The 20,922-nt window shown below is 45.2% G+C and overlaps 1 protein-coding gene across 2 annotated transcripts in view; it reads right to left on the reverse strand.

Moving 5' to 3' along the window:
• LOC129837769 (protein argonaute-3) overlaps positions 1 to 20,919 on the reverse strand; it is a 47,080-nt gene extending 26,161 nt beyond the window's left edge. For both annotated transcript variants that reach the window (XM_055904205.1, XM_055904204.1), the window contains exons 1-9: positions 19,524 to 20,919; positions 8,822 to 8,993; positions 8,444 to 8,564; positions 8,068 to 8,276; positions 7,024 to 7,160; positions 3,728 to 3,862; positions 3,517 to 3,604; positions 2,863 to 3,010; positions 2,549 to 2,668 (exon numbers count right to left, since the gene is read on the reverse strand). In XM_055904205.1, coding sequence (XP_055760180.1) covers positions 2,549 to 2,668; positions 2,863 to 3,010; positions 3,517 to 3,604; positions 3,728 to 3,862; positions 7,024 to 7,160; positions 8,068 to 8,276; positions 8,444 to 8,564; positions 8,822 to 8,993; positions 19,524 to 19,542 — 1,149 coding nt within the window. In that variant the 5' untranslated portion in view covers positions 19,543 to 20,919. The remainder of the gene's footprint in view (positions 1 to 2,548; positions 2,669 to 2,862; positions 3,011 to 3,516; positions 3,605 to 3,727; positions 3,863 to 7,023; positions 7,161 to 8,067; positions 8,277 to 8,443; positions 8,565 to 8,821; positions 8,994 to 19,523) is intronic.
• Between the last annotated feature and the right edge of the window lie 3 nt (positions 20,920 to 20,922).

Here is a 20,922-nt window from a genome sequence, read left to right on the forward strand (position 1 = left end):
AGAGATACTCTGAATGATCGGCGATGATAAGCCAACTGACATGTACTCCTGAGGTGCTGACCTGTTGCACCCTCGACAACCACTGTGATTATTATTTGACCCTGCTGGTAATCTATGAACATCTTGGCCATGTTCTGTTATAATCTCCACCCGGCACAGCCAGAAGAGGACTGGCCACCCCTCATACCCTGGTTCCTCTCTAGGTTTCTTCCTAGGTTTTGGCTTTTCTAGGGAGTTTTTCCTAGCCACTGTGCTTCTACACCTGCATTGCTTGCTGTTTGGGGTTTTAGGCTGTGTTTCTGTACAGCACTTTGTGACATCACAAAGCAGCAGAGGCTGAATGAGATGCCGTCTGATGGAGTCTAATGGCGTCGATGGCAGCCTATCTCATCCTCCAGAAAACACCATGGCCAGGCAGTGTGCTGGTGACAGCTAGCCACCATGCCGCAACAATGCCATCTCCGACCTGGCATTTCACTGACCTTAATTAACACTGACCTGGGCCCGTATTCATTAAGCGTCTCAGAGTAGGAGTGCCGATCTAAGATCAGTATAGCCTTTTAGATCACAATGAACAAGACAGGTGACCTGATCCTAGATTAGCACTCCTACTCAGACGTTTTGGCAAAGCGTAGTAATATATCCTCCAAACACCGGTTGAGGGCATTACGAACATATTCAAATAATGATTGACATAGTATGAATAAATTAATAAAAATACATTTTTTTATGACAATTTTATCCTTCCACAAGATATAGTCCCGACAAAAATCTATGGTTGCTACCCAAGCCGGCTGGTCATTTGTTCTATCGGTTTGGTTGCCAGCGACCCAGTCGTTAAGTCTTTTGTTCTAAATCTATGGATGCAACAGTCGTTTGTTCTAAATGTTCCGTTGCCATGATGGCTAGCAACATTTTAAAAGTTTTAGCTAGCCAGCCTACTATGACTAACACAGTCACGTCAAACAGTGCAGCAAACTAGCTGCATTTCCTTTCTTTTCTATTGACCTCATATACAGTACCAGTCAAAAGTTTTAGAACACCTACTCATTCAAAGGTTTTTCTTTATTTTACTATTTTCTACATTGTAGAATAATAGTGAAGACATCAAAAGTATGAAATAACACATATGGAATCATGTAGTAACCAAAAAAGTAGTAACTAAAAACAAATCAAAATATATTTTATATTTGAGATTTTACAATGTTGCCACCCTTTGCCTTGACAGCTTTGCACACTCTTGGCATTCTCTCAACCAGCTTCATGAGGTAGTCACCTGGAATACATTTCAATTAACAAGTGAGCCTTTTAAAAGATAAAAAGGAAAGAAATTCCACTAATTAATGCGTTTGAGCCAATCAGTTGTGTTGTGACAAGGTAGGGTTGCTATACAGAAAAAAGCCCTATTTGGTAAAAGACCAAGTCCATATTATGGCAAGAACAGCTCAAATAAGAAAAGAGAAACGACTGTCCATCATTACGTTAAGACATGAAGGTCAGTCAATCCGGAAAATGCCTTTGGTCTGATGAGTCCAAATTTGAGATTTTTGGTTCCAACCGCCGTGTCTTTGTGAGACACAGTGTAAGTGAACGGATGATCTCCGCATGCGTGGTCCCCACCGTGAAGAATGGAGGAGGAGGTGTGATGGTGCTTTGCTGGTGACACTGATTTATTTAGAATTCAAGACACACTTTACCAGCATGGATACCACAGCATTCTGCAGCGAGACGTCATCCCATCTGGTTTGTTTTTCAACAGGACAATGACCTAAAACACACCTCCAGGCTGACCAAGAAGGAGAGTGATGAAGTGCTGCAACAGATGACCTGGCCTCCACAATCACCCGACCTCAACCCAATGAGATGGTTTGGGATGAGTCGGACTGCAGAGTGAAGGAAAAGCAGCCAACAACCGCTCAGCATATGTGGGAATTCCTTCTAGACTGCTGGAAAAGCATTTTTGTGGTTACTACATGATTCCATGTGTCATTTCATAGTTTTGATGTCTTCACTATTATTTCTACAATGTAGAAAATAGTAATAATAAAGAAAATCCCCTTGAATGAGTAGGTGTCCAAACTTTTGACTGGTACTGTATATATCCATAAAAACAATGCTGATTCATGATTGACTGGCTGAGAAAAGTTGCCAGCTTGTCTCGCCCCGACACGTTCATTACCAAAGGACAACTGGAGATCGAATTTCAATATTGAAACAATGTTGCAAATGTCGGAGAGACAGAAAGGTTATTACAAATATCCGCTGTTGAAAACTAAATGCTAGTCCAAAAGAAAATGGGAGATAATGTCTAGATGCTTTTTAATAGTGGAGATCAAGTTTAAGCCTGGCTGAACTGACGAGACAGTGGATTCCACAGTCAGATGGAACAGAGTAAATAGGCATTTCAACTCCGTAGATTTAGCCGGTGTTAACTTCTGGAATAGACAACGCCTGGAATGGGGTTAACCAATCAGCATCCAGGATTACACCCACCTGTTGTATAAAAGTAAACAAGCCTTCGTGCCACCAGGCGACACCACTGACTCACCAGCCGGCTGATTTCCTCCTGTCTGTCAGGTGCAGAGCGAGCCGTGGCTTTGATCATAGTGGACGTCTGATTATCTGTCAGTTTCTTGATGCAGCGCTGCCCTGCTACTATGTTACACACCTGCAAGGACACAGCACCAAAGCATTGAGTATATTGCAAAGCATTTTATTCACCAATGCCTGAATCACACTATTTGACTAAACTGAAGCCACGCTAAAAAGGACAACGTGAAAAGACAATATCCGAGCCATCACAGTAAGGTTTGGGGGTCAGCCCTGTAGTGTGAATCAGGCAAAGAAATGAATATTTCTCACCTCCAGGGGCAGGTAGGTGTGCTTCTGCTCCTGCCCCACCTGGAGGCAGGGCAGGTGGGGATATTTGAGCTGCAGGCTGTACTTCTCTCTGAAGTACTGGGCCACCGTGCGTTCCACCGTTTGACCATTCTCCAGCTGCAGAGGGAACCTGACCACAACAGGTAGATGGAACGGCAAAGGTTAAGAACATCTTTAACATTGAAAGGGGCTGTGCAAGAGGGGCTTGTCTGGAGCTCGAGTCTTCAATTTCTAGTTAAGATCAATACAGTGAAGATACAGAAACGGCCTCACAAAGCTATCAAAATGTTGAGCATCAGTAGATACTGGAAAACAAAGTAGCAGCAGATAAACAGCTGCATGTAATAGCATATTGGCCAACGATGACTAACACCCATTGACCTCGAGACAAGGATCTGACTCAGACATTTTGTGGTTCTGGTGAATTCTTGTGAATTGGTCATCCTACATTTAAGTGCTTACTCCCCTCTCATCCCATCCCATCCCGCCCCACCCCACCACACCACACCCCACACATACAAACAGACCCCAGGCTCCATGCTCGTCTCCCAGTCTCTCTGGCCTCTCCTTAATCCCACTCCACCTCATCTACGTCTAGTCCCACCCCACCATCTCTTTGGGGCGCTCTTGACTCACGTTTGATGGCTGGCGGGCCGACGGGTCACATTGCAAACACGGTACTTCCTCCGCATGGTGCCACAGTGTGTGACCTCCACCTTCAGACCTGGACAGGACAGTGACAGCTTTTATGACCTCAGGGACGTGGGAATGACACAAACGTGTGTACAAAGGCACCCCCAAATCCTAGTTTACATCCGCATTCACGCACACAGACAAAACGCACTACCTTTTATTTCTTTGGTGAATTTGACCCGGTGGGAGTCTGTGAGAGGTCGGGGCTGCTCGTCTATGTTGTGGATGTCCAGGACCTCACACATGAACTGGATCACTGGCTGGGCTTTGTAGAAGGCCGTGGCAGACACTGCAGGACAGGCAGGGCCATCAAACACAAGACTCGATCCCACTCATTCAGATTTACTCATCACTGGCACTACCTGCCAAAACCGAGAGTAATCTCACTAGCTATTTACTGTAGATGCAAAATGTGAATTGATATTAGTCTGTCAAATACAGTTGAAGTCAGACGTTTACACACACACGTTAGCCAAATACATTTAAACTCAGTTTTCCACAATCCCTGACAATTAATCCTAGTAAAAATGTCCTGTCTTAGGTCAGTTAGGATCACCACTTTATTTTAAGAACAAGAAATGTCAGAATAATAGGAGAGAGAATTATTTATTTCAGCTTTTGTTTCCTTCATCACATTCCCAGTGGGTCAGAAGTTTACATATACTCAATTAGTATTTGGTAGCACTGACTTTAAATTGTTTAACTTGGGTCAAACGTTTTGGGTAGCCTTCCACAAGCTTCCCACAATAAGTTGGGTAAATTTTGGCCCATTCCTCCTGACAGAGCTGGTGCAACTGAGTCAGGTTTGTAGGCCTCCTTGCTCGCACATGCTTTTTCAGTTCTGCCTACAACATTTCTATAGGATTGAGGTCAGGGTTTTGTGATGGCCACTCCAATACCTTGACTTCGTTGTCTTTAAGCCATTTTGCCACAACTTTGGAAGTATGCTTGGGGTCATTGTCCATTTGGAAGACCCATTTGCGACCAAGCTTTAACTTCCTGACTGATGTCTTGAGATGTTGCTTCAATATATCCACAATTTTCCATCCTCATGATGCAATCTATTTTGTGAAGTGCACCAGTCCCTCCGGCAGCCAAGCACCGCCACAACATGATGCTGCCACCCTCGTGCTTCACGGTTGGAATGGTGTTCTTCGGCTTGCAAGCATCCCCCTTTTTCCTCCAAACATAACGATGGTCATTATGGCAAACAGTTCTATTTTTGTTTCATCAGACCATAGGACATTTCTCCAAAAAGTACAATCTTTGTCCACATGTGCAGTTGCAACCCGTAGTCTGGCTTTTTTGTGGCGGTTTTGGAGCAGTGGCTTCTTCCTTGCTGAGCAGCCTTTCAGGGCATGTCAATATAGGACTCGTTTTACTGTGGATATAGATACTTTTGTACCCGTTTCCTCCAGCATCTTCACAAGGTCTTTTGCTGTTGTTCTGGGATTGACTTGCACTTTTCGTACCAAAGTGCGTTCATCTCTGGGAGACGGAACGCGTCTTCTTCCTGAGCGGTATGACGGCTGGTCCCATGGTGTTTATACTTGCGTACTATTGTTTGTACAGATGAACGTGGTACCCTCAGGCGTTTGGAAATTGCTCCCAAGGATGAACCAGACTTGTGGAGGTCTACAATTTGTTTTCTGAGGTCTTGGCTGATTTTTCCATGATGTCAAGCAAAGAGGCACTGAGTTTGAAGGTAGGCCTTGAAATACATCCACAGGTACACCTCCAATTGACTCAAATTATGTCAATTAGCCTATCAGACAGAAGCTTCTAAAGCCATGACATCATTTTCTGGAATTTTCCAAGCTGTTTAAAGGCACAGTCAACTTAGTGTATGTAAACTTCTGACCCACTGGAATTGTGATACAATGAATTATAAGTGAAATAATCCATCTGTTTACAATTGTTGGAAGAATTACTTGTGTCATTCACAAAGTAGATGTCCTAACTGACTTGCCAAAACTATAGTTTGTTGAGATGAAATTTGTGGAGTGGATGAAAAACGAGTTTTAATGACTCAGTAAACTTCCGACTTCAACTGTACATCACGCCAGAAACAGCCATTTGTCATCAATTATCAACCATCATCATTTTTTGCTATTTAGGCTTATATCTCAAATCAGACCAAGTACAGCAGCACAAGGTCTGTTTCATAGCCAGGGACACCACCTAAGTACCTCAGGGAAGGGACATGCCAATATGGCTCTCAAACATGAAATAAAACCTAGGAGGAACATCCACATCCCTCTGGTTTTATGTGCCGTTAGAGGAAGTTGGCGCCTAGATGAAGGCCCTAATGCTTTTTCCACCTGAATGGAGAGATGAGTAGAGAGGAAACAGATGCTTCACTGACACTGGGATAACTTCACAGTGACGTCAGGGCCACATCTGACAGCGACAATCGGAGCATACATGCAATTATAAATGATGTGGAGTGCAGGTGACGGTCACTCTCCCCGGAGACGGTAGGGTTGTCATCCCCATAAACAGAAATGTCATGTATGTTTTGATGCTTGTGATAGTGGTGATACACTACTCTTGGGAGTATGAAAATGAAAGGGTTTTTTGTTTGTTGCTTACACACACACACACTTTCTCAGTGTTGCTGTATCTTCAGCTAGGATGTGTGTGTGTGTGTGTGTGTGTGTGTGTGTGTGTGTGTGTGTGTGTGTGTGTGTGTGTGTGTGTGTGTGTGTGTGTGTGTCCGTCCCCTGGTGAGATAAAACAGATCATTGGCGCCTATTTGCTTTCGCGCTCTTTCAGGGCCTATTCTCCTCATTGCTTGAGCACACAATGACTAATGAAAAAGAGAATAATTTGCAGACGCCTGGACTTTTTCTGCCTTTTGGTGACGAATGGGCGATGGGCTAGACGAAGCCAAATGATTTGCGAGAGAGGGAGAGCGGGAAAACCGCCTGAGAGAGAGGCACTAAGACAGAGAGAGCAGTCAAACACTCCCCAAAACAAAAGCAGCCCACCAAAATCGCTCCCAAACACAAAGCGCCCCTCAGATCCCTGCACCTCCGTCTCCACAGCAACCGCCTAGGCAGTTCCCACAAAGCAAGAGACACACCCCCCACCACCTTCTACAAAGGCTATGGCCAGCCCACCCACCTATAACCAGAACCTTCCTTCCAAACCACCCTGTTGCCAGCATGCGGCACAACACCCACTATGGAGTCCTCCCATATTAGGTAGAAGTTGCCCCAAACACCGATACAGGTTCAGGGCCTGTATTCATAAAGCCTCTCAGAGTAGGAGTGATGATCTAAGATCAGTTTAGCCCTTTAGATCACATTGAATAAGATTACATGGACAGGGGGACTTGATCCTAGATAACAACTCCTACTCTGATCCATATGGCCCCAGATTTGTTTTTTTCCTCCCACTAATGGTTAAGGTTAGGATTGGTGGCAACGTGATGTGCGTCGTCCTCACCGTCAATATTGAGCATCATCTTCCACATGGCGGGGCGTACAGACTGGTGGAAACCAAACCACACCTCTCTCCCCCCTCCCAGGGGATGGTCGTAGCCCTCTGGGGCTGAGAAGAAGGAGCGACCCACTGGAGTGTACCTGGAGAGGGGGAGGAGAAATAGAGAGATAGTGAGGGGGGAGAAGAGTGAGAGAAGAGAAACAAAAACAAGGGAAGAGAGATAGAAGGGGGACATACAGGAGAATGGGGAGGTTAGTTTCCACAACCTGGACAAGAATCTTGGTCAATAGCACTTTGCACAGTGACAGTCTGACAACAATCTATTTTTCAATTGACACTGAACATCAATGAAACGAGAGGGTGAAAACTCCACACGACCTTATCGACATCCTATCACTGAGCGGCAAAGACTAATTAATAACAACATTTGCGTTTCCTAGCAAGTCCTGGACACATTCTGTCAATGCAGTAGCCTGAAGCTATAGCAAACATATCCTTATGGCAGGTGTTTTTATTTAAGACTTAGGTTTTATTCAGTATTGGTAGGCATGCTGATAACACATTGTTTTTGAGTGGAGGAGGCTACGAGTGAAGTCTGGTATGAAGGCATAGGTAGTCACTATGAACTTGATTTCCTGACTGATTATCGTCAGGCCATGAAAACAACCACATTTTGTTTTGCAAGGGCATACATTCACGCGTTTCATTACCAATGTGGCACTAATCGGAAGTGAGTCCTCACTGAAATTCAGTACTTGATTTGTCATTCAGAAATGATCTTGGAATAAAATCAAGTCTCTCGGGCCAGCAAATTAAATACCATATGGGTTTATTAGGCCTACATCTCCAGTAAATAAATCTGCCTCAAAAGTAAAAAGAACGTGTAGCAGAGTTGCGTCGTTTGCTTTTAAATCAGTTTACTGAGGTTTCCAGGAATAAATGGTCAACTTTTCAGAAATGCATCCATCCTGTTTATCAAATAATTAACCCAATCACAGTTCTAACAGTCCCTATTATGACCACTTGGTTGGCGACTGTCTAACTCACTTCATGGAGGGCAGGTGTCGCAGCACCACGTCCACAGCGTGTACTGGGTTGGTGCTGATGGGCTTGTCCAGCTCCAGGGGCTCAGGCACGCTGCGGCCCGTTAGCACCTCGTGCAGCATGTGCCAGCTCACCAGAGACACAAACTTGATTGAGACCTTAAAGGGCCGGTCCTTGCCCCCCTCACCCGGTAGAGTGACATCCAGATCCACCTGTGTGTGTGTGGGGGTTGGGGGGGGGGGGGGTTAGAGGTGTGTGCGTGCATTAACACATCAAGAAGTGTGGGAGCGTGAGTGAGAGTGTGTTTTCGGTCTTGTAGGAGCGCCAGGTAGGTTTGACTGTGTGTGTGTGGCTGGGTGTCAGTCCACATCCATCTTACCCCTGCGGTTGCCACAGGCAGCGGGTTGGCTGTGTACAAGCTCCTCTTCCCATCGTAGACTGGCCGACGATCCCCAAAGATGGTAACCTTGAAGTGCTGCACCATGGAGTCCACCACCTCCCTACAGAACACAAGACCAAAACAAGTTGACCTCTTTAGACTTGTCCAATGGTCTGCAACCTGTGGCTCTTTATCTGCCCATATGTGGCTCTATAATTAGTGTTCAAAGTAATAATAATAAATAAAACACAAGTCGAATAAAACATCAAATTACCTCTAGTCACACTTCAACAACCACATGAACAACCCATGATCTGATACCATGTGAAACAATTTGGAGATCCTAGCAAAAGGCAAACTCCGTCATTCTAGGCGTACCTGTTGACGCGGCGCGGGCACTTCTCGGGCTTGATGTCCACCTCATAGAGGTAGACGTCTATCTTTGGGATATCCACCTGGAAGCAGTTGGCCAGCAGCTTGATGGGCTTTCCCATGGTGCCATAGCCAGGCCGCCGAGGCACAGTGAACAGGGGCTGGGCTCCAACGGCTCCTAGAGACGGAAGGAGGGGGGAGAGAGGGAGAATGGAAAAAGGGAACAATCATTCAATTTCCATTACAACAGACCAGTTCTTTGAGGAACAGGCTTAGATTAGTAAATTGCTAAATCGGCTTTGTAGTGGCCACTTTGACGAAAAAGTTAGGTCTCAATCACCTGCTGCCTGTGTGTCAAGAAGATAGAGATGTTGGCTGAAAGAATCTACTGGAAGGAACCATTTTAGAAAGTACAGAGACAGCGAGGAATACTATGGGGGGGGGGGGGGGGGAATACAAAGGTTTGGTTTCACTATGAAAAATTAAACCGAAACAAAACACCCAGACGTGTGTGTGTGTGTGTGCACACAGCGGTGCGTCCCACACATTGCCACCCCCAGGCACAGGATGTCTTACACAGTAATCACTTTAACCCAGTAGACAGAGTTATTTTAAAAACACCCCGATGTGCCACACTCATCCCAGTGCCATTTTGGGTCTGCCGTCTCGTGGCCTGCCCATCAACATCAGCTGATGTAGAAAAAAATAAAAATAAACAATTCGCCTTTTGAAACGTCGCGCTGGTTTAGCCGAACATTTGCTTTGACGCTGTTGTTCAGATGGCCTACGTGAGACGCTGAACTATTGAGCAACACTCAGTCTAACAACTGAGTTCAGATGAGTCAGTATATTGTTTTTACATCCTAAACTATACTGAACAAAAATATCAAACGGAACATGTAAAGTGTTGGTACCATGTTTCATGAGCTGAAATAAAGATACCAGACATTTTGCAGATGCACAAAAAGCTTTTGTTAACATTCTTGTTAGTGAGCATTTCTCCTTTGCCAAAATAATGCATCCACTTGACAGATGTGGCATATCAAGGAGCTGATTAAACAGCCTCATTACACAGGTGCACCTGGTGCTGGGAACAATAAAAGGCCACTCTGAAATGTGCCGTTTTGTCACACAACACAATGCCACAGATGTTGAGGGTTGAGGGAGCGTGCAATTGGCATGCTGACTGCAGGAATGTCCACCAGAGCTGTTGCCAGATATGGTAATTGAATGTTGATTTCTCTTAGCCGCCTCCAACATAGTTTTAGAGAATTTGGCCGAATTATATAAAAAAACATAATAATTTGGTGAAATTGTTGCATGTTGCATTTAAATGTTTGTTCCATATACATATCACCCCTATTCAACACTCCCATCTCCATCTCGCAACTCAAGAAGACAAGCAGAAAGTAAACCATGGGAGTTTCCCCCTCAGCCTCTCTCTGGTACTCTCCACCGCCAAAACCAAACTGCCCCAACGTGTCATTAATAAATGAGTGTCAGGGCTATGAATGATTCACCTCCTATTGAGTCATGATGAGCATACGAGTGGGTGTCAGTTCATTCGGAGCCCCAGCGCAGGTGGGGGGGGGGGGGGGAAATGGAAGAAAAAACATTACAGAACCCTCTCTCAGGTGCTGCCAGCTCATGGGCCTAGAGCATGAGCAAAAATGTTTGTTTAGGGCTGTCTTTCAGAAGCTGGAGCGTTCATGGTTCTCTCCCCTTCTGTTTCTCTCGCCTGGTGGACCTTGAGGGGTGGGTACAGGGGTGACAGATGCAGGTTGGGTGTAGGCTAAGGCTAGACCTTGGGTGGGTCACAATGACAGCAGAGAAAGGGGGAGAGAGAAGTCTGGAATTCCAGCCATAACTGTCCCACGGACACACACCAGCCCTTTGTGATGGAAATTATCCAGGGGGCCGAGGGGAGACTAGTGCAGGTCTCAGACAAACAGAGAGAGCGAGAGAGACACATGGGTTTACTCATACCGCCACACAAAAACACAATCAGACCGTGAGAGACACAGGCGCTCTCTGACACACAGATTGCTTTTCCTGTGCTGCGGTGGGGGTGAGTAAGCCAAGGAGGAGAAGAGGGAGGAGTAGGATGGCTGGGGGAATGGGCAGGGAGGGCTGGTATTCCTCTCAGGCACGCATATTGTACTACTAGCCTCCACGCTGCATGAGTCACTGGGCCAACGCAGAGAGAGAAACACAGGAGGAGCAGCATCCTGCCTCTGGACATTGTGCCAGGCATTCTATATAAAAAGACTAATTTTAAAACACTTTCCTTCTAGTCCTGATGTTCTTTTACACACACACACCTAACAAGATATTGCGCGCGCACACACACACACTCTCTCACGCACGCATACACGTCCTGCTGATGTGCGTGTGTGTGTAAGCATTTCACGGTAAGGTCCCCACCTGTTGTATTCGGCGCATGTGACGAATACAATTTGCTGCTGTCTTACAGATACACGCACGCACAGGTGCCTTCTGACACGCCCTTACCGAAACACGCAAGCAAGCTCGACCAACCATACACACAGGAAAGCAGCTGCAGCGTCATCATCCCACCATGCAGCGAGCGAGACACAAAGAAACACCAAGGCCACAAAGAGAAAAGGAAAACACACACCCACAAACAGCGGATCAGAAATGCAGAACACTGCAACAAACTACTCAACATTTCCAAGCTTCCGGTTATTAAACCTAACCCTCCTGGCCATTTCTCCCTCAGACGTTCAAAGAAATGGATTCAAAACACACTCGTGTGCAGAACTCAACTTGATCGCAAAAATCCTTTCCAAGGCATGTTAGCCTATTTTCTGTCACTGATCATTCAGAATGCTTCTCAAGCACACACACGCCTAGTATCTCTCAATTCTCCCCCCCCCTTCTAAACTATTTGAGCCCCTTGCAGACAAAACAAGTACAAGCACGCCCCTGGGAACTGTAGAGGGGAACGTTGTGGAGGGATGCGGCTGTCCGGGGCCAGGGCAGGGAGGTAAGTAGAGGGGGGAGCTGACTACTCTAGTCTGAGGTTTCTCTGACACTGTGTAGGCCAATGGCCCCGAGCTGGCACTGTCCTCAGGTCACCCACTGCCCATATAAGGCATGCTCAGTACCAAGCAAGCAACATAGCAGAGACCAGTGGCTCAATGGAACACACACACAAAGGAGTGCGAAGCTGAACTAACTGCTCATATGACCTCATTGACCTGAGATACACATCAATGGATCAACCAAAAATGTTGAAGTCTACAAAACTACAAAGTTGATGCCTAAAATGCACAACATGATTAGTACTCAACTATCCTGGAATACCATGACCTGTGACCTATAGGCCTTCCCATAGACATAACGAGATTACTGACAATGAGAGATGGCCTACTCAAAAGCCCATGTGGAGGCATCAAAGGCTTGTGGTCTGCGTCATTGAGCGGTGAGAGGGAGCAGGTTCAAGGAAACCTCCCCCTCGTGCGTTTACTCTGAAAGTGTGTGTGTGTGTGTGGTCAGAAGAGTCGTAAAAGGAAGTACGTGTTTTCCAAACAGAAAGATTCTAGGTACTTTCAACGCTGTGTCTCGTTTTCTTTCCTGACCGCATGTTACGGACTACAGTACAGACACCAACTAACAGGCGGTAAACTGGGTAGTATTCGTTAGGGCATACCGTAGGAAAACAGTGTACAACAGAAAACTAGCGTTATTGGACAAAGTCAGATAGCGGTCAGAAACAGGGAAGAACTTTCTTCAGTTTGATGCCTAATGAATATGTCCCTGATATTAGAAAGGACAAGTCAGTGGGTATGTGGAGAGATAAGGAGGCATCACAGAACTGACCTTGTAATGACAATTTCTCAGTCAAACTGTAACAGAAGTGGATGTGCCAAAATGGGACCCAAGCGATAAACTCGACAAGGTTGGCTTTGTGCAATTGTTCCATCATTTATTTTATTTAAGTGTCTTATGAGCAAGCCGGCATTGGATCTCAGGCGACCTCAGCTTGCTACACTCAGACTGGATGCTGTGAGGTGAAAAATTACTAGGCTATATCATCACAGGCTAGGAGAGAAACCAGTAACATCATCCCTGAAAAGCAGCGGATATCTACACTGATTGGGGTCTTGTTCAGTAGGCATGGAATGGATGCAAACACTCCGAAACAGACTCAAACAGAGATGCATTCTACTACCTGAACTCAATCAACTCCAACAAGAAACTCTTAAAACATATTGCAACGCTGTGCCCTAATGAACATTACCTAGTTACCATTACACATCAAGTCTGGGCTCTCCCCTCTTCGGTCCCGCTGCCTTCCACAATGATTGTCTGAAAACGTACTCACACAGACGCAGGGCAGGCCCACACACACAATACAGCTGTTGTATGTCTAATCCGGATAGGCCTGGGCTGTGGGAACAGGGCTAGTGCTCCGATGCGGGGCACAAAGGCGTCAGTCACAGCAGGCAGCGGCCCAGGCACACGAGGACGGACGGACGCACACAGTGACAGAGCGCCGCGGGCTGAGAGGGACTGATGCGTGTCAAACTAGTTTATTCCCCCCCCCTCTGTCACTTTTCCCATCTACCTCAGTGCTCAGAGAGTGTCGGGCACCAACCGGAGCCACCACAGCTGAGGCCACTCACTCCACAAACAAACACAAGCCAAAGCTGTACAGGGAGACCAAGGAGGGAGAGGCAACATGAAGTACCCTGAGGATGGATGGCAGGGGGGGGGAAACGAAAAGGCAGGCTGGACCTTGAGCGGATACGCACACCAACACCTGAATGAGCTAGCTCTGTTAGCCTGGTCAGAACATCAGGGTACTAGCGGAGGGGAGGGGACGATAAAACATGTTTAGTGGTCAGGAAGAACCTCTGACTCTGTGATTAGGACTAGGAAGGAGGGAGAGATATGGACTGGCATTAGGCCAGGGGTCGCGTTAAAGCAGAATTGTGTGTTTGTAACGACAAAACATTAAAAACGCAGAACAAATCTCTTGCTGTGTTTTGTAAACGCAGATCTAAAATGCTTCTTATTGGAGTTTCTGCTGGGCATTGGACTCATTTTGTGCTTCAGCTGCACTCATGAAAGGGCATTCTATCAGCTGACAGCGCTCTGACTGATGTGCAGCTGCTTTTCTCCGCTAAATTGCAAGATGAACTTCTAGCAAAACATTAGGAAATGTAGCTGGCTACATTCTTTCCATGATAAACATTAGAAATATAATGGCCATGCATCGTTACACTTATGAAAATTATGCTATTTTCTGACAAATGTGTTGCACTAATGTATTTTCTGTGAAGGAAAACTACAGTTGCAGGCCCCTGATCACTCGCAGGTGAAATGGTTTGAAAACACAGGTTGATGGTCTGTGGGCTCATCTCAATGAAGTCAGTGACATAAAAAAATACCTACTAGTGCCAGCCAATCAAATGCGTTGTTTCAGGGCAGCACACACAACAACAATAAAACTTTTCTGGGATAATTTCTCACTTTCAACAATATCAGGCTCTGTCTTCTCTCCCTCAGTTCTCCCACAAAACAAGTTTGGTTACCCCCTTAAGATACTCCCCTCACATCAGTCCTGGGTCCCTCACTTCTTGTCTGAACCCACCCTCCTGAACTGTGCCACTCCATGTTGTGTTCCCCCCCCATAGATTTAGGCTAAATGGTCCTCACTAAACAGAGCTCAGGAAGGAGAGAAGAGTGCCCAATCCAGGCCTCCTCCTCCTCCCACAGAGCTGAGACAGACATCCCCCAGCCTTTACAGCCCACTCCTACTGACTCTTTCAGTCCTCTCCATCTATCCCCACGCACTCTCCCTCCCTCTCTGGCTCTGTGAGTCACTCGCTCTCTGGCTCTCCCACTGATGTAGCTCCCTCCCCCTCCAGCTCTCACACAAAGCCCACCCACATGAGCTCAATACTAGCCACACTCACAACATGTGAAGGTCGACACAGACAGAGATGCTTCTCAATCTAGCACACATGCATATGGGCTGTTTTAATTTACTTCACTTGTTAGAAGTGAAAAATAACATTCCTTTCTAGGCTATGGGGACACAGGCTGCAAGATCCTAACGAACACATGGCTCAGCAGGGTTGTGTTCAGCAGGCGCGCAATGAAAAACGCTTTGTAACGGAAAGAGAAATGTAGTATTTCCTCATCGGACAACTCCAGGTTGTCCCTCCCTGTTGTCTGTTTTCTTCCGGTCGGTGCCTAATGAATACTACTCAGGCCTAGCCTGTGTGTGAATATTCTAGCTGATTGACCCACTCACAATCTTGTGATGTTGACTATGTGTCCTAGCTTTGGACAAGGATTTGAAAATCAAAGGGGGTTATCGACTTCGCCTTTTTTTACTCAAATAAAGTGAGGCGCTACAGAGGCAGGAGAAAGAGAGAGAGAGAGATCAAGGAGGGAGGATAAGAAAGGTGGTGGGCAGGGGGGTTAGGTGAAACAAAACAGAGCGGGAAGAACAAGAAGAAGGAGAACAGAAGGAGCGGGAGGGTGTGAATCAGAAAGACAAAGAAAACTACCATATATGCCTATTCAAACATAGCTACTGCTAACAAACTTTAAGTACCTCAACCACATTTACCTAGAAGACCCCCTTGATAGTTAGTAACTGAGTCAATCACCCTTGGGAGGGGGGGGGGGGGTCACCTGTACTGCCTGTGTGGTGTCCCCTTTTCTTTCGGTAAGCCCCACACAGGTGTGTGCAGATGACTGTGTGTATGTCACGGGCGTATCCATTACAACAGGAAGCAGCTGCACTTCTCATGCACTATTAAGCGTGCTAGGTTACACACCCAAAACCCCAACTGACAGTAGAACTCATCTTAACATCACATACTGAACAAAAATAGAAAACTTTTGGCACAAATGTTTGTTTGTTTTTTAAAAATGGGGAAAAAACAGTAAAAAGGGCCTCAGGATCTCGTTACGGTATTTTTGTACATTCAAATTGCCATCGATAAAATGCAATTGTGTTCGTTGGCTGTAACTTATGCCTGCCCATACCATAACCTCACCATTGGGCACTCCGTTCACAACGTTGCCATCAGCAAACCGCTCGCCTACTCGACACCATACACATGGCCTGCGTTTGTGAGGTCGGTTGGACATACTGACACATTCTCTAAAAACGACTGGAGGCAGCTTATGGTAAAGACATTAACATTAAATTCTCTGGAAACAGCTCTGGTGGACATTCTTGCAGTCAGCATGCCAATTGCACACAAACTACTCATTTTAGAGTGGCCTTTTATTGTCCCCCGCACAAGGTGCACCTGTGTAATGATCATGCTGTTTAATCAGCTTCTTGACATGCCACAACTGTCAGGTGGATAGATTATCTTGGCAAATGAGAAATGCTCACTAACAGGGATGTAAACAAATTTGTGCACAAAATTTGAGAGATTAGGTTTTTGTGCGTATGGAACATTTCTGGGATCTTTTATTTCAACACATGAAACACGGGACCAACACTTTACATGTTGCATTGATATTGTTGTTCAGTGTAATATCCAACCTCATAAGAACAACGTTTTATGATCATGTGTTGCCTTTCAAATACCATACAGAGCTACAACATGTACTGTGTGATGGATGTGATTTTAAGGTTTAAAAGGTCAAGTCATATCCAATGAGCACTAGCTAATCTGGTCTGTTTCTCCAACGGCACAAACGTTGCATGCTGCCAGACTACCATTGGAATGAACAGTGTGTTAATAAGCAGGCCAGGCAATCAATTAGCATTTTCTCACGCCACACTTTTCTTAGCAACGAGGGCCCCCTTTCAATCATTCACTGAGGAATCAAGTCCACTGTTCTGTTCCCCCTCACGGGTACGCAGCTGACGGAGAGAAAACACCTGCCCTGTTCAGGTTTGTTTTTTAGGGCACACTGTAGCAAAATGTTTGGAAACAGAAAAGCAAAAATGAGCGTTTCTTATCAGTCGAAGTCCAGATAGTCCCACCCTGTTGTAGCCCGCAGTCTACCATTTGGTGCATAATGAACATGGCCCAGTTATCCCCCTTTTAAAACCTCTACAACCTGAGGAGGCGTGGAGGTCAGTTGCCAGGGGGGACCTCCTCTGGAGGGAATGAATATAGCTCTGTCTGGCCTGGCCATATCAGGTGTCACTCACTGGGTCTACCTGCTAGGGTATTGTTGCAGGAGAAGTGGAAAGTTTCCGTTACGACTACAGACAATGCAAACTGTAAAGACGGTTTCCCTGGCTGTCATTGTAAAAGACAAGGAGGAACAGTCTGACCTAGGCTACCATCTAGGTTATACAGGGTCTACTCTATTATGGATGCTTCCCTTTTTGATTTAGGCCTAGCCTACACGTCACCACTGTTCTGCAGTCTACTCATGAGAAAACATGACCAACAGGACCATGCAGTACCACTTACTATTCAAACTAAAACGTGTTGAATAAGGAATAGTCAGTAATTTTGCCTCTCCTGAACTAGAACCCTATAAAATCTAAATCAAACTTTTTTAATAGAAACAAAAACAGAAATGTATGTTCTAAGTCCATAACAATGCTTAGATATCAGGAGACCACTTTTGAGGTCTGGGGGGGAAAAAATCTAAGAAATGTTGGTGTAGTTACCCTTTAATGCAAGTGTGCACCAGCTAGAGACAGTTGTTTGGCTTGCGGTGTTTCTGTAGCGCTAATGTGCATGCAATTAGCTAAACAAATTGTCACTGGATTGATGCAAATAATGATATAATTCTGCCAGGTAAGCACAGGCTACTTTGTGGTTAACATTTAGTTGAGACGGTTTTTGGGAAAGCCTTTCCATCTACCAGCAAACGGTTATCATTAGCATTATCACAAACGCTAGACTAGACATATGTGCGCACCGCCCACGGTATGTAAGCCAGCGACATACCACCCTGCATCCCACTGCTGGCTTGCTTCTGAAGCTAAGCAGGGAAGGTCCTGGTCAGTCCCTGGATGGGAGACCAGATGCTGCTGGAAGTGGTATTGGAGGGCCAGTAGGAGGCACCCTTTCCCTAAAAAAAATATCCCAATGCCCCAGGGCAGTGATTGGGGATTTCACCCTGTGTAGGGTGCCATCTTTCAGGTGGGACATTAAGCAGGTGTCCTGACTCTGTGGTCATTAAAGAGCCCATGGCACTTGTAAGGGTGTTAACCCAGTTGTCCTGGCTAACTTCCCAATCTGGCCCTCATACAGTCACCTAATCATCCCCAGTTTACAATTGGTTCATTCATTCCCTGTAACTATTCCCCAGTTCATTGCTGTAAATAAGACTGTTCTCTGACAAAATGAAGGATAAATAAAAAAGCAAACACAAGTGCATTTCTATACCATTTCAGAAAGTTGAAGGAAAATACAAATCATTTTGTTCACATCTTACAATTAACTTGGGCTGTTGGATTTCTTGATTCTGTCCACATGTTCTGTAACTGATTTCTTTGGGCCCTACTGACCTCTGATAAACAGCATGGCACATGACTGCTGTGACAAACAAGATGAGCCTATTGCTGAACCACAGGAGGCTGCTGAGGGGAGAACAACTAGTAATAATGTCCAGAACGGCACAAATGGCATCAAACACTGGGAGACCATGTGGTTGATACTATTCCACTCATTACCACAAGTCTGTTCTCCCCAATTAAGATGCCACCAATCACCTGTGTGCTGAACGTTTCATCATGCATATCCATGTGGACTTTTCTATGACTAACGATTGAGTGTCATGAGTAGGAAGATACCCATAATGGCTGAAGTGTGAAATATGATGCCACAAAACTTTTGTTAAGTCTCCATTTCATTGCATTCTTCCACTTATGACTAGCCCAACTTTACAAGACTTCAAAGACACTGTACTACCACGTGGTGTGTATAGAATTACATTTCAACTGTGACTCACACATGGCCAACAGACAACTGTTGAGGAACTCCCCTAGCTACAGTTAAACAAAAAGTAGCTGGCCATTCATGAATTTACCTAGGTGCTTTTACATACACTAGCATTGTTACGTTAACGTTAAATACAATTCCATTTCAACTTACTGTGCCTGTGGGCAGGACGGTTGGTCATTATGATGGGGAATCGTATTAATATCTAAAGGATCGGGTTAATAAACAGACTTTCCAGACGTATGTTGTAGACCCACTTCCCCTCTGCTTACCTCACGTCAAAATAAAAGCCCCCCCAAAAATGATTCCTCTTTTGTCCACTTAAGGCACACGTGCAGCACTTATTTTAACATGAAGACAGCAGAAAACAGACCCAAGTTAGGGAAGTATGTTTAAATTTGTTATTTGATGTTTTTTCTCAATTTCCCCCCTGCATAAGGACAATCGGCAGGGTAAATTGAAATGACATTTGATTTAACTTCTGGCATCCAGCGGACTATTCAGTTTTTTTTGCAAGCTAATTTACTAGCAATTCTAGAGTGTAAATATTAGCGTAGTTAAAAGCAGCTAGCCACGAACGAGACACCTCAACTAACACCTGTGGGTTGGCGTTGTGTCTAAAGGAAATTGACATGGACCAAAAAAAACACTCACATTGGTTGGCTAACTAGGAATCAAATACGTAATTTTTTTGGCTGGTAATACTTTTTTTTCTGCTTGTGTTGCAATGTCAGTGTTGGGAAACATGCAACAATTTAGTAAATCATTTTGGCATGACATGAGCAATGACAGCAAATTACCTGTCGTTCCGATTTCCATTCATGAGGTCCCTGCCCGGTTCACTCCCCGGATCACAGATGTCAAATGTCAGGAACTCTTGCTTGGTTCAATCTGGTTTATCGGCAGTTCACAACACCGCACAGGCGATGCAACCGAGTTGTTACGGGTTCCCCCTAATTCTCTTCTCTGCTCACTGTCAAACGGGCCCCTTTTCCAGTCCCTTTGGATGAGTGTCTTCCGTGTCCCGGTGTCTGCAAGTCGATCAAGGTATCCAATCAGAATTCACTGCCACGGCGATACTTGCTCGAGCCTCAACGACGATGATAAACTAGCCAGCTGTTAGATTAGCAAATGGATTGAGACAAGCATAGCTAACAGACAATGTCAAGATATCATAATTGCAGATTCACTGGGCTCTTTAGTTTATTACCAGTTTACTGAATAAAAATCTTATAAATTCAGTTTTACATCCAGAAGAAATCGAGTTTAAGGCTTGCTAGTTGGCGATAATTAGCTATCTAGCCATCTAGCTACCTACGACTACTAGTTCGAATTCTCATCCGACAATAGACAGCTACTTATCACTCAAAGTCTGCTAACGATAGGCAGCTTGCACCCGTTTTGATGTGCAGCCTTGTTTCCACTGATGTCACTTTCCAACAGCGGCCAGTCTCGCTGTTTCTAGGCTGTCAACTCCCGGTTGCATTCGCCGATATGACCAAGATTTTCATCCCGGTTGCCTGTGCTCAACTCTGTAGGGCTCTGACCAACTAAATATGGTGAAGTTACTACTCTGACACCGACAGGAAGAGGTGGGTTCTATCTCAAATAGGAAACGCCAAACGTCAAAATGAAGCACTTCGCCCAAAGACAGTACAGTATGAAGATAGGCAGAAACTGCTTCTCCACTAGAAATCCCCGATCACGTTAGCTAGCTAAGCTCATGCGCAGAAACACGTCATCGGGTCTAACGGTTGTCTCGCGCATGTGCACGCCGTCAATCAAAGGCACCCCCCTCAATGTTATTTTGGACGAAAATGAAAACGAATCAGTTTGTCACTTTCACGAGGTCTGAATAAAAACATGTTCAATTACTTAAGCCATTGAATCGAATCTAGGTTGTGTCTTTAGATTTCGAAAAATTAACAACTAAGGAAGCCCGGCCTGGTCTGCCTGACCAGTTTCGCAAGCGTTCCTGCAAGTCTCGCGATGTTGAGCCTCAGTTTACAAACTCTGTGCTTTGACTTTAGCCAATGGGAATAAATCATATTCCAGTAACACAGAGAACATCTCAGTTCTTACGTCAAAATGTTTCCCTTTTCCTCTCTGTAGACTGACATACATTTTTTTTTTTTTTTTATCTATTAAGGTTTCAGAGATAGTGTTTGGAGCTTTCTGATGTGATTTAGGCTACAGATA

Source organism: Salvelinus fontinalis, chromosome 38 (assembly GCF_029448725.1).
Source record: "Salvelinus fontinalis isolate EN_2023a chromosome 38, ASM2944872v1, whole genome shotgun sequence".
Taxonomy (NCBI): domain Eukaryota; kingdom Metazoa; phylum Chordata; class Actinopteri; order Salmoniformes; family Salmonidae; genus Salvelinus; species Salvelinus fontinalis.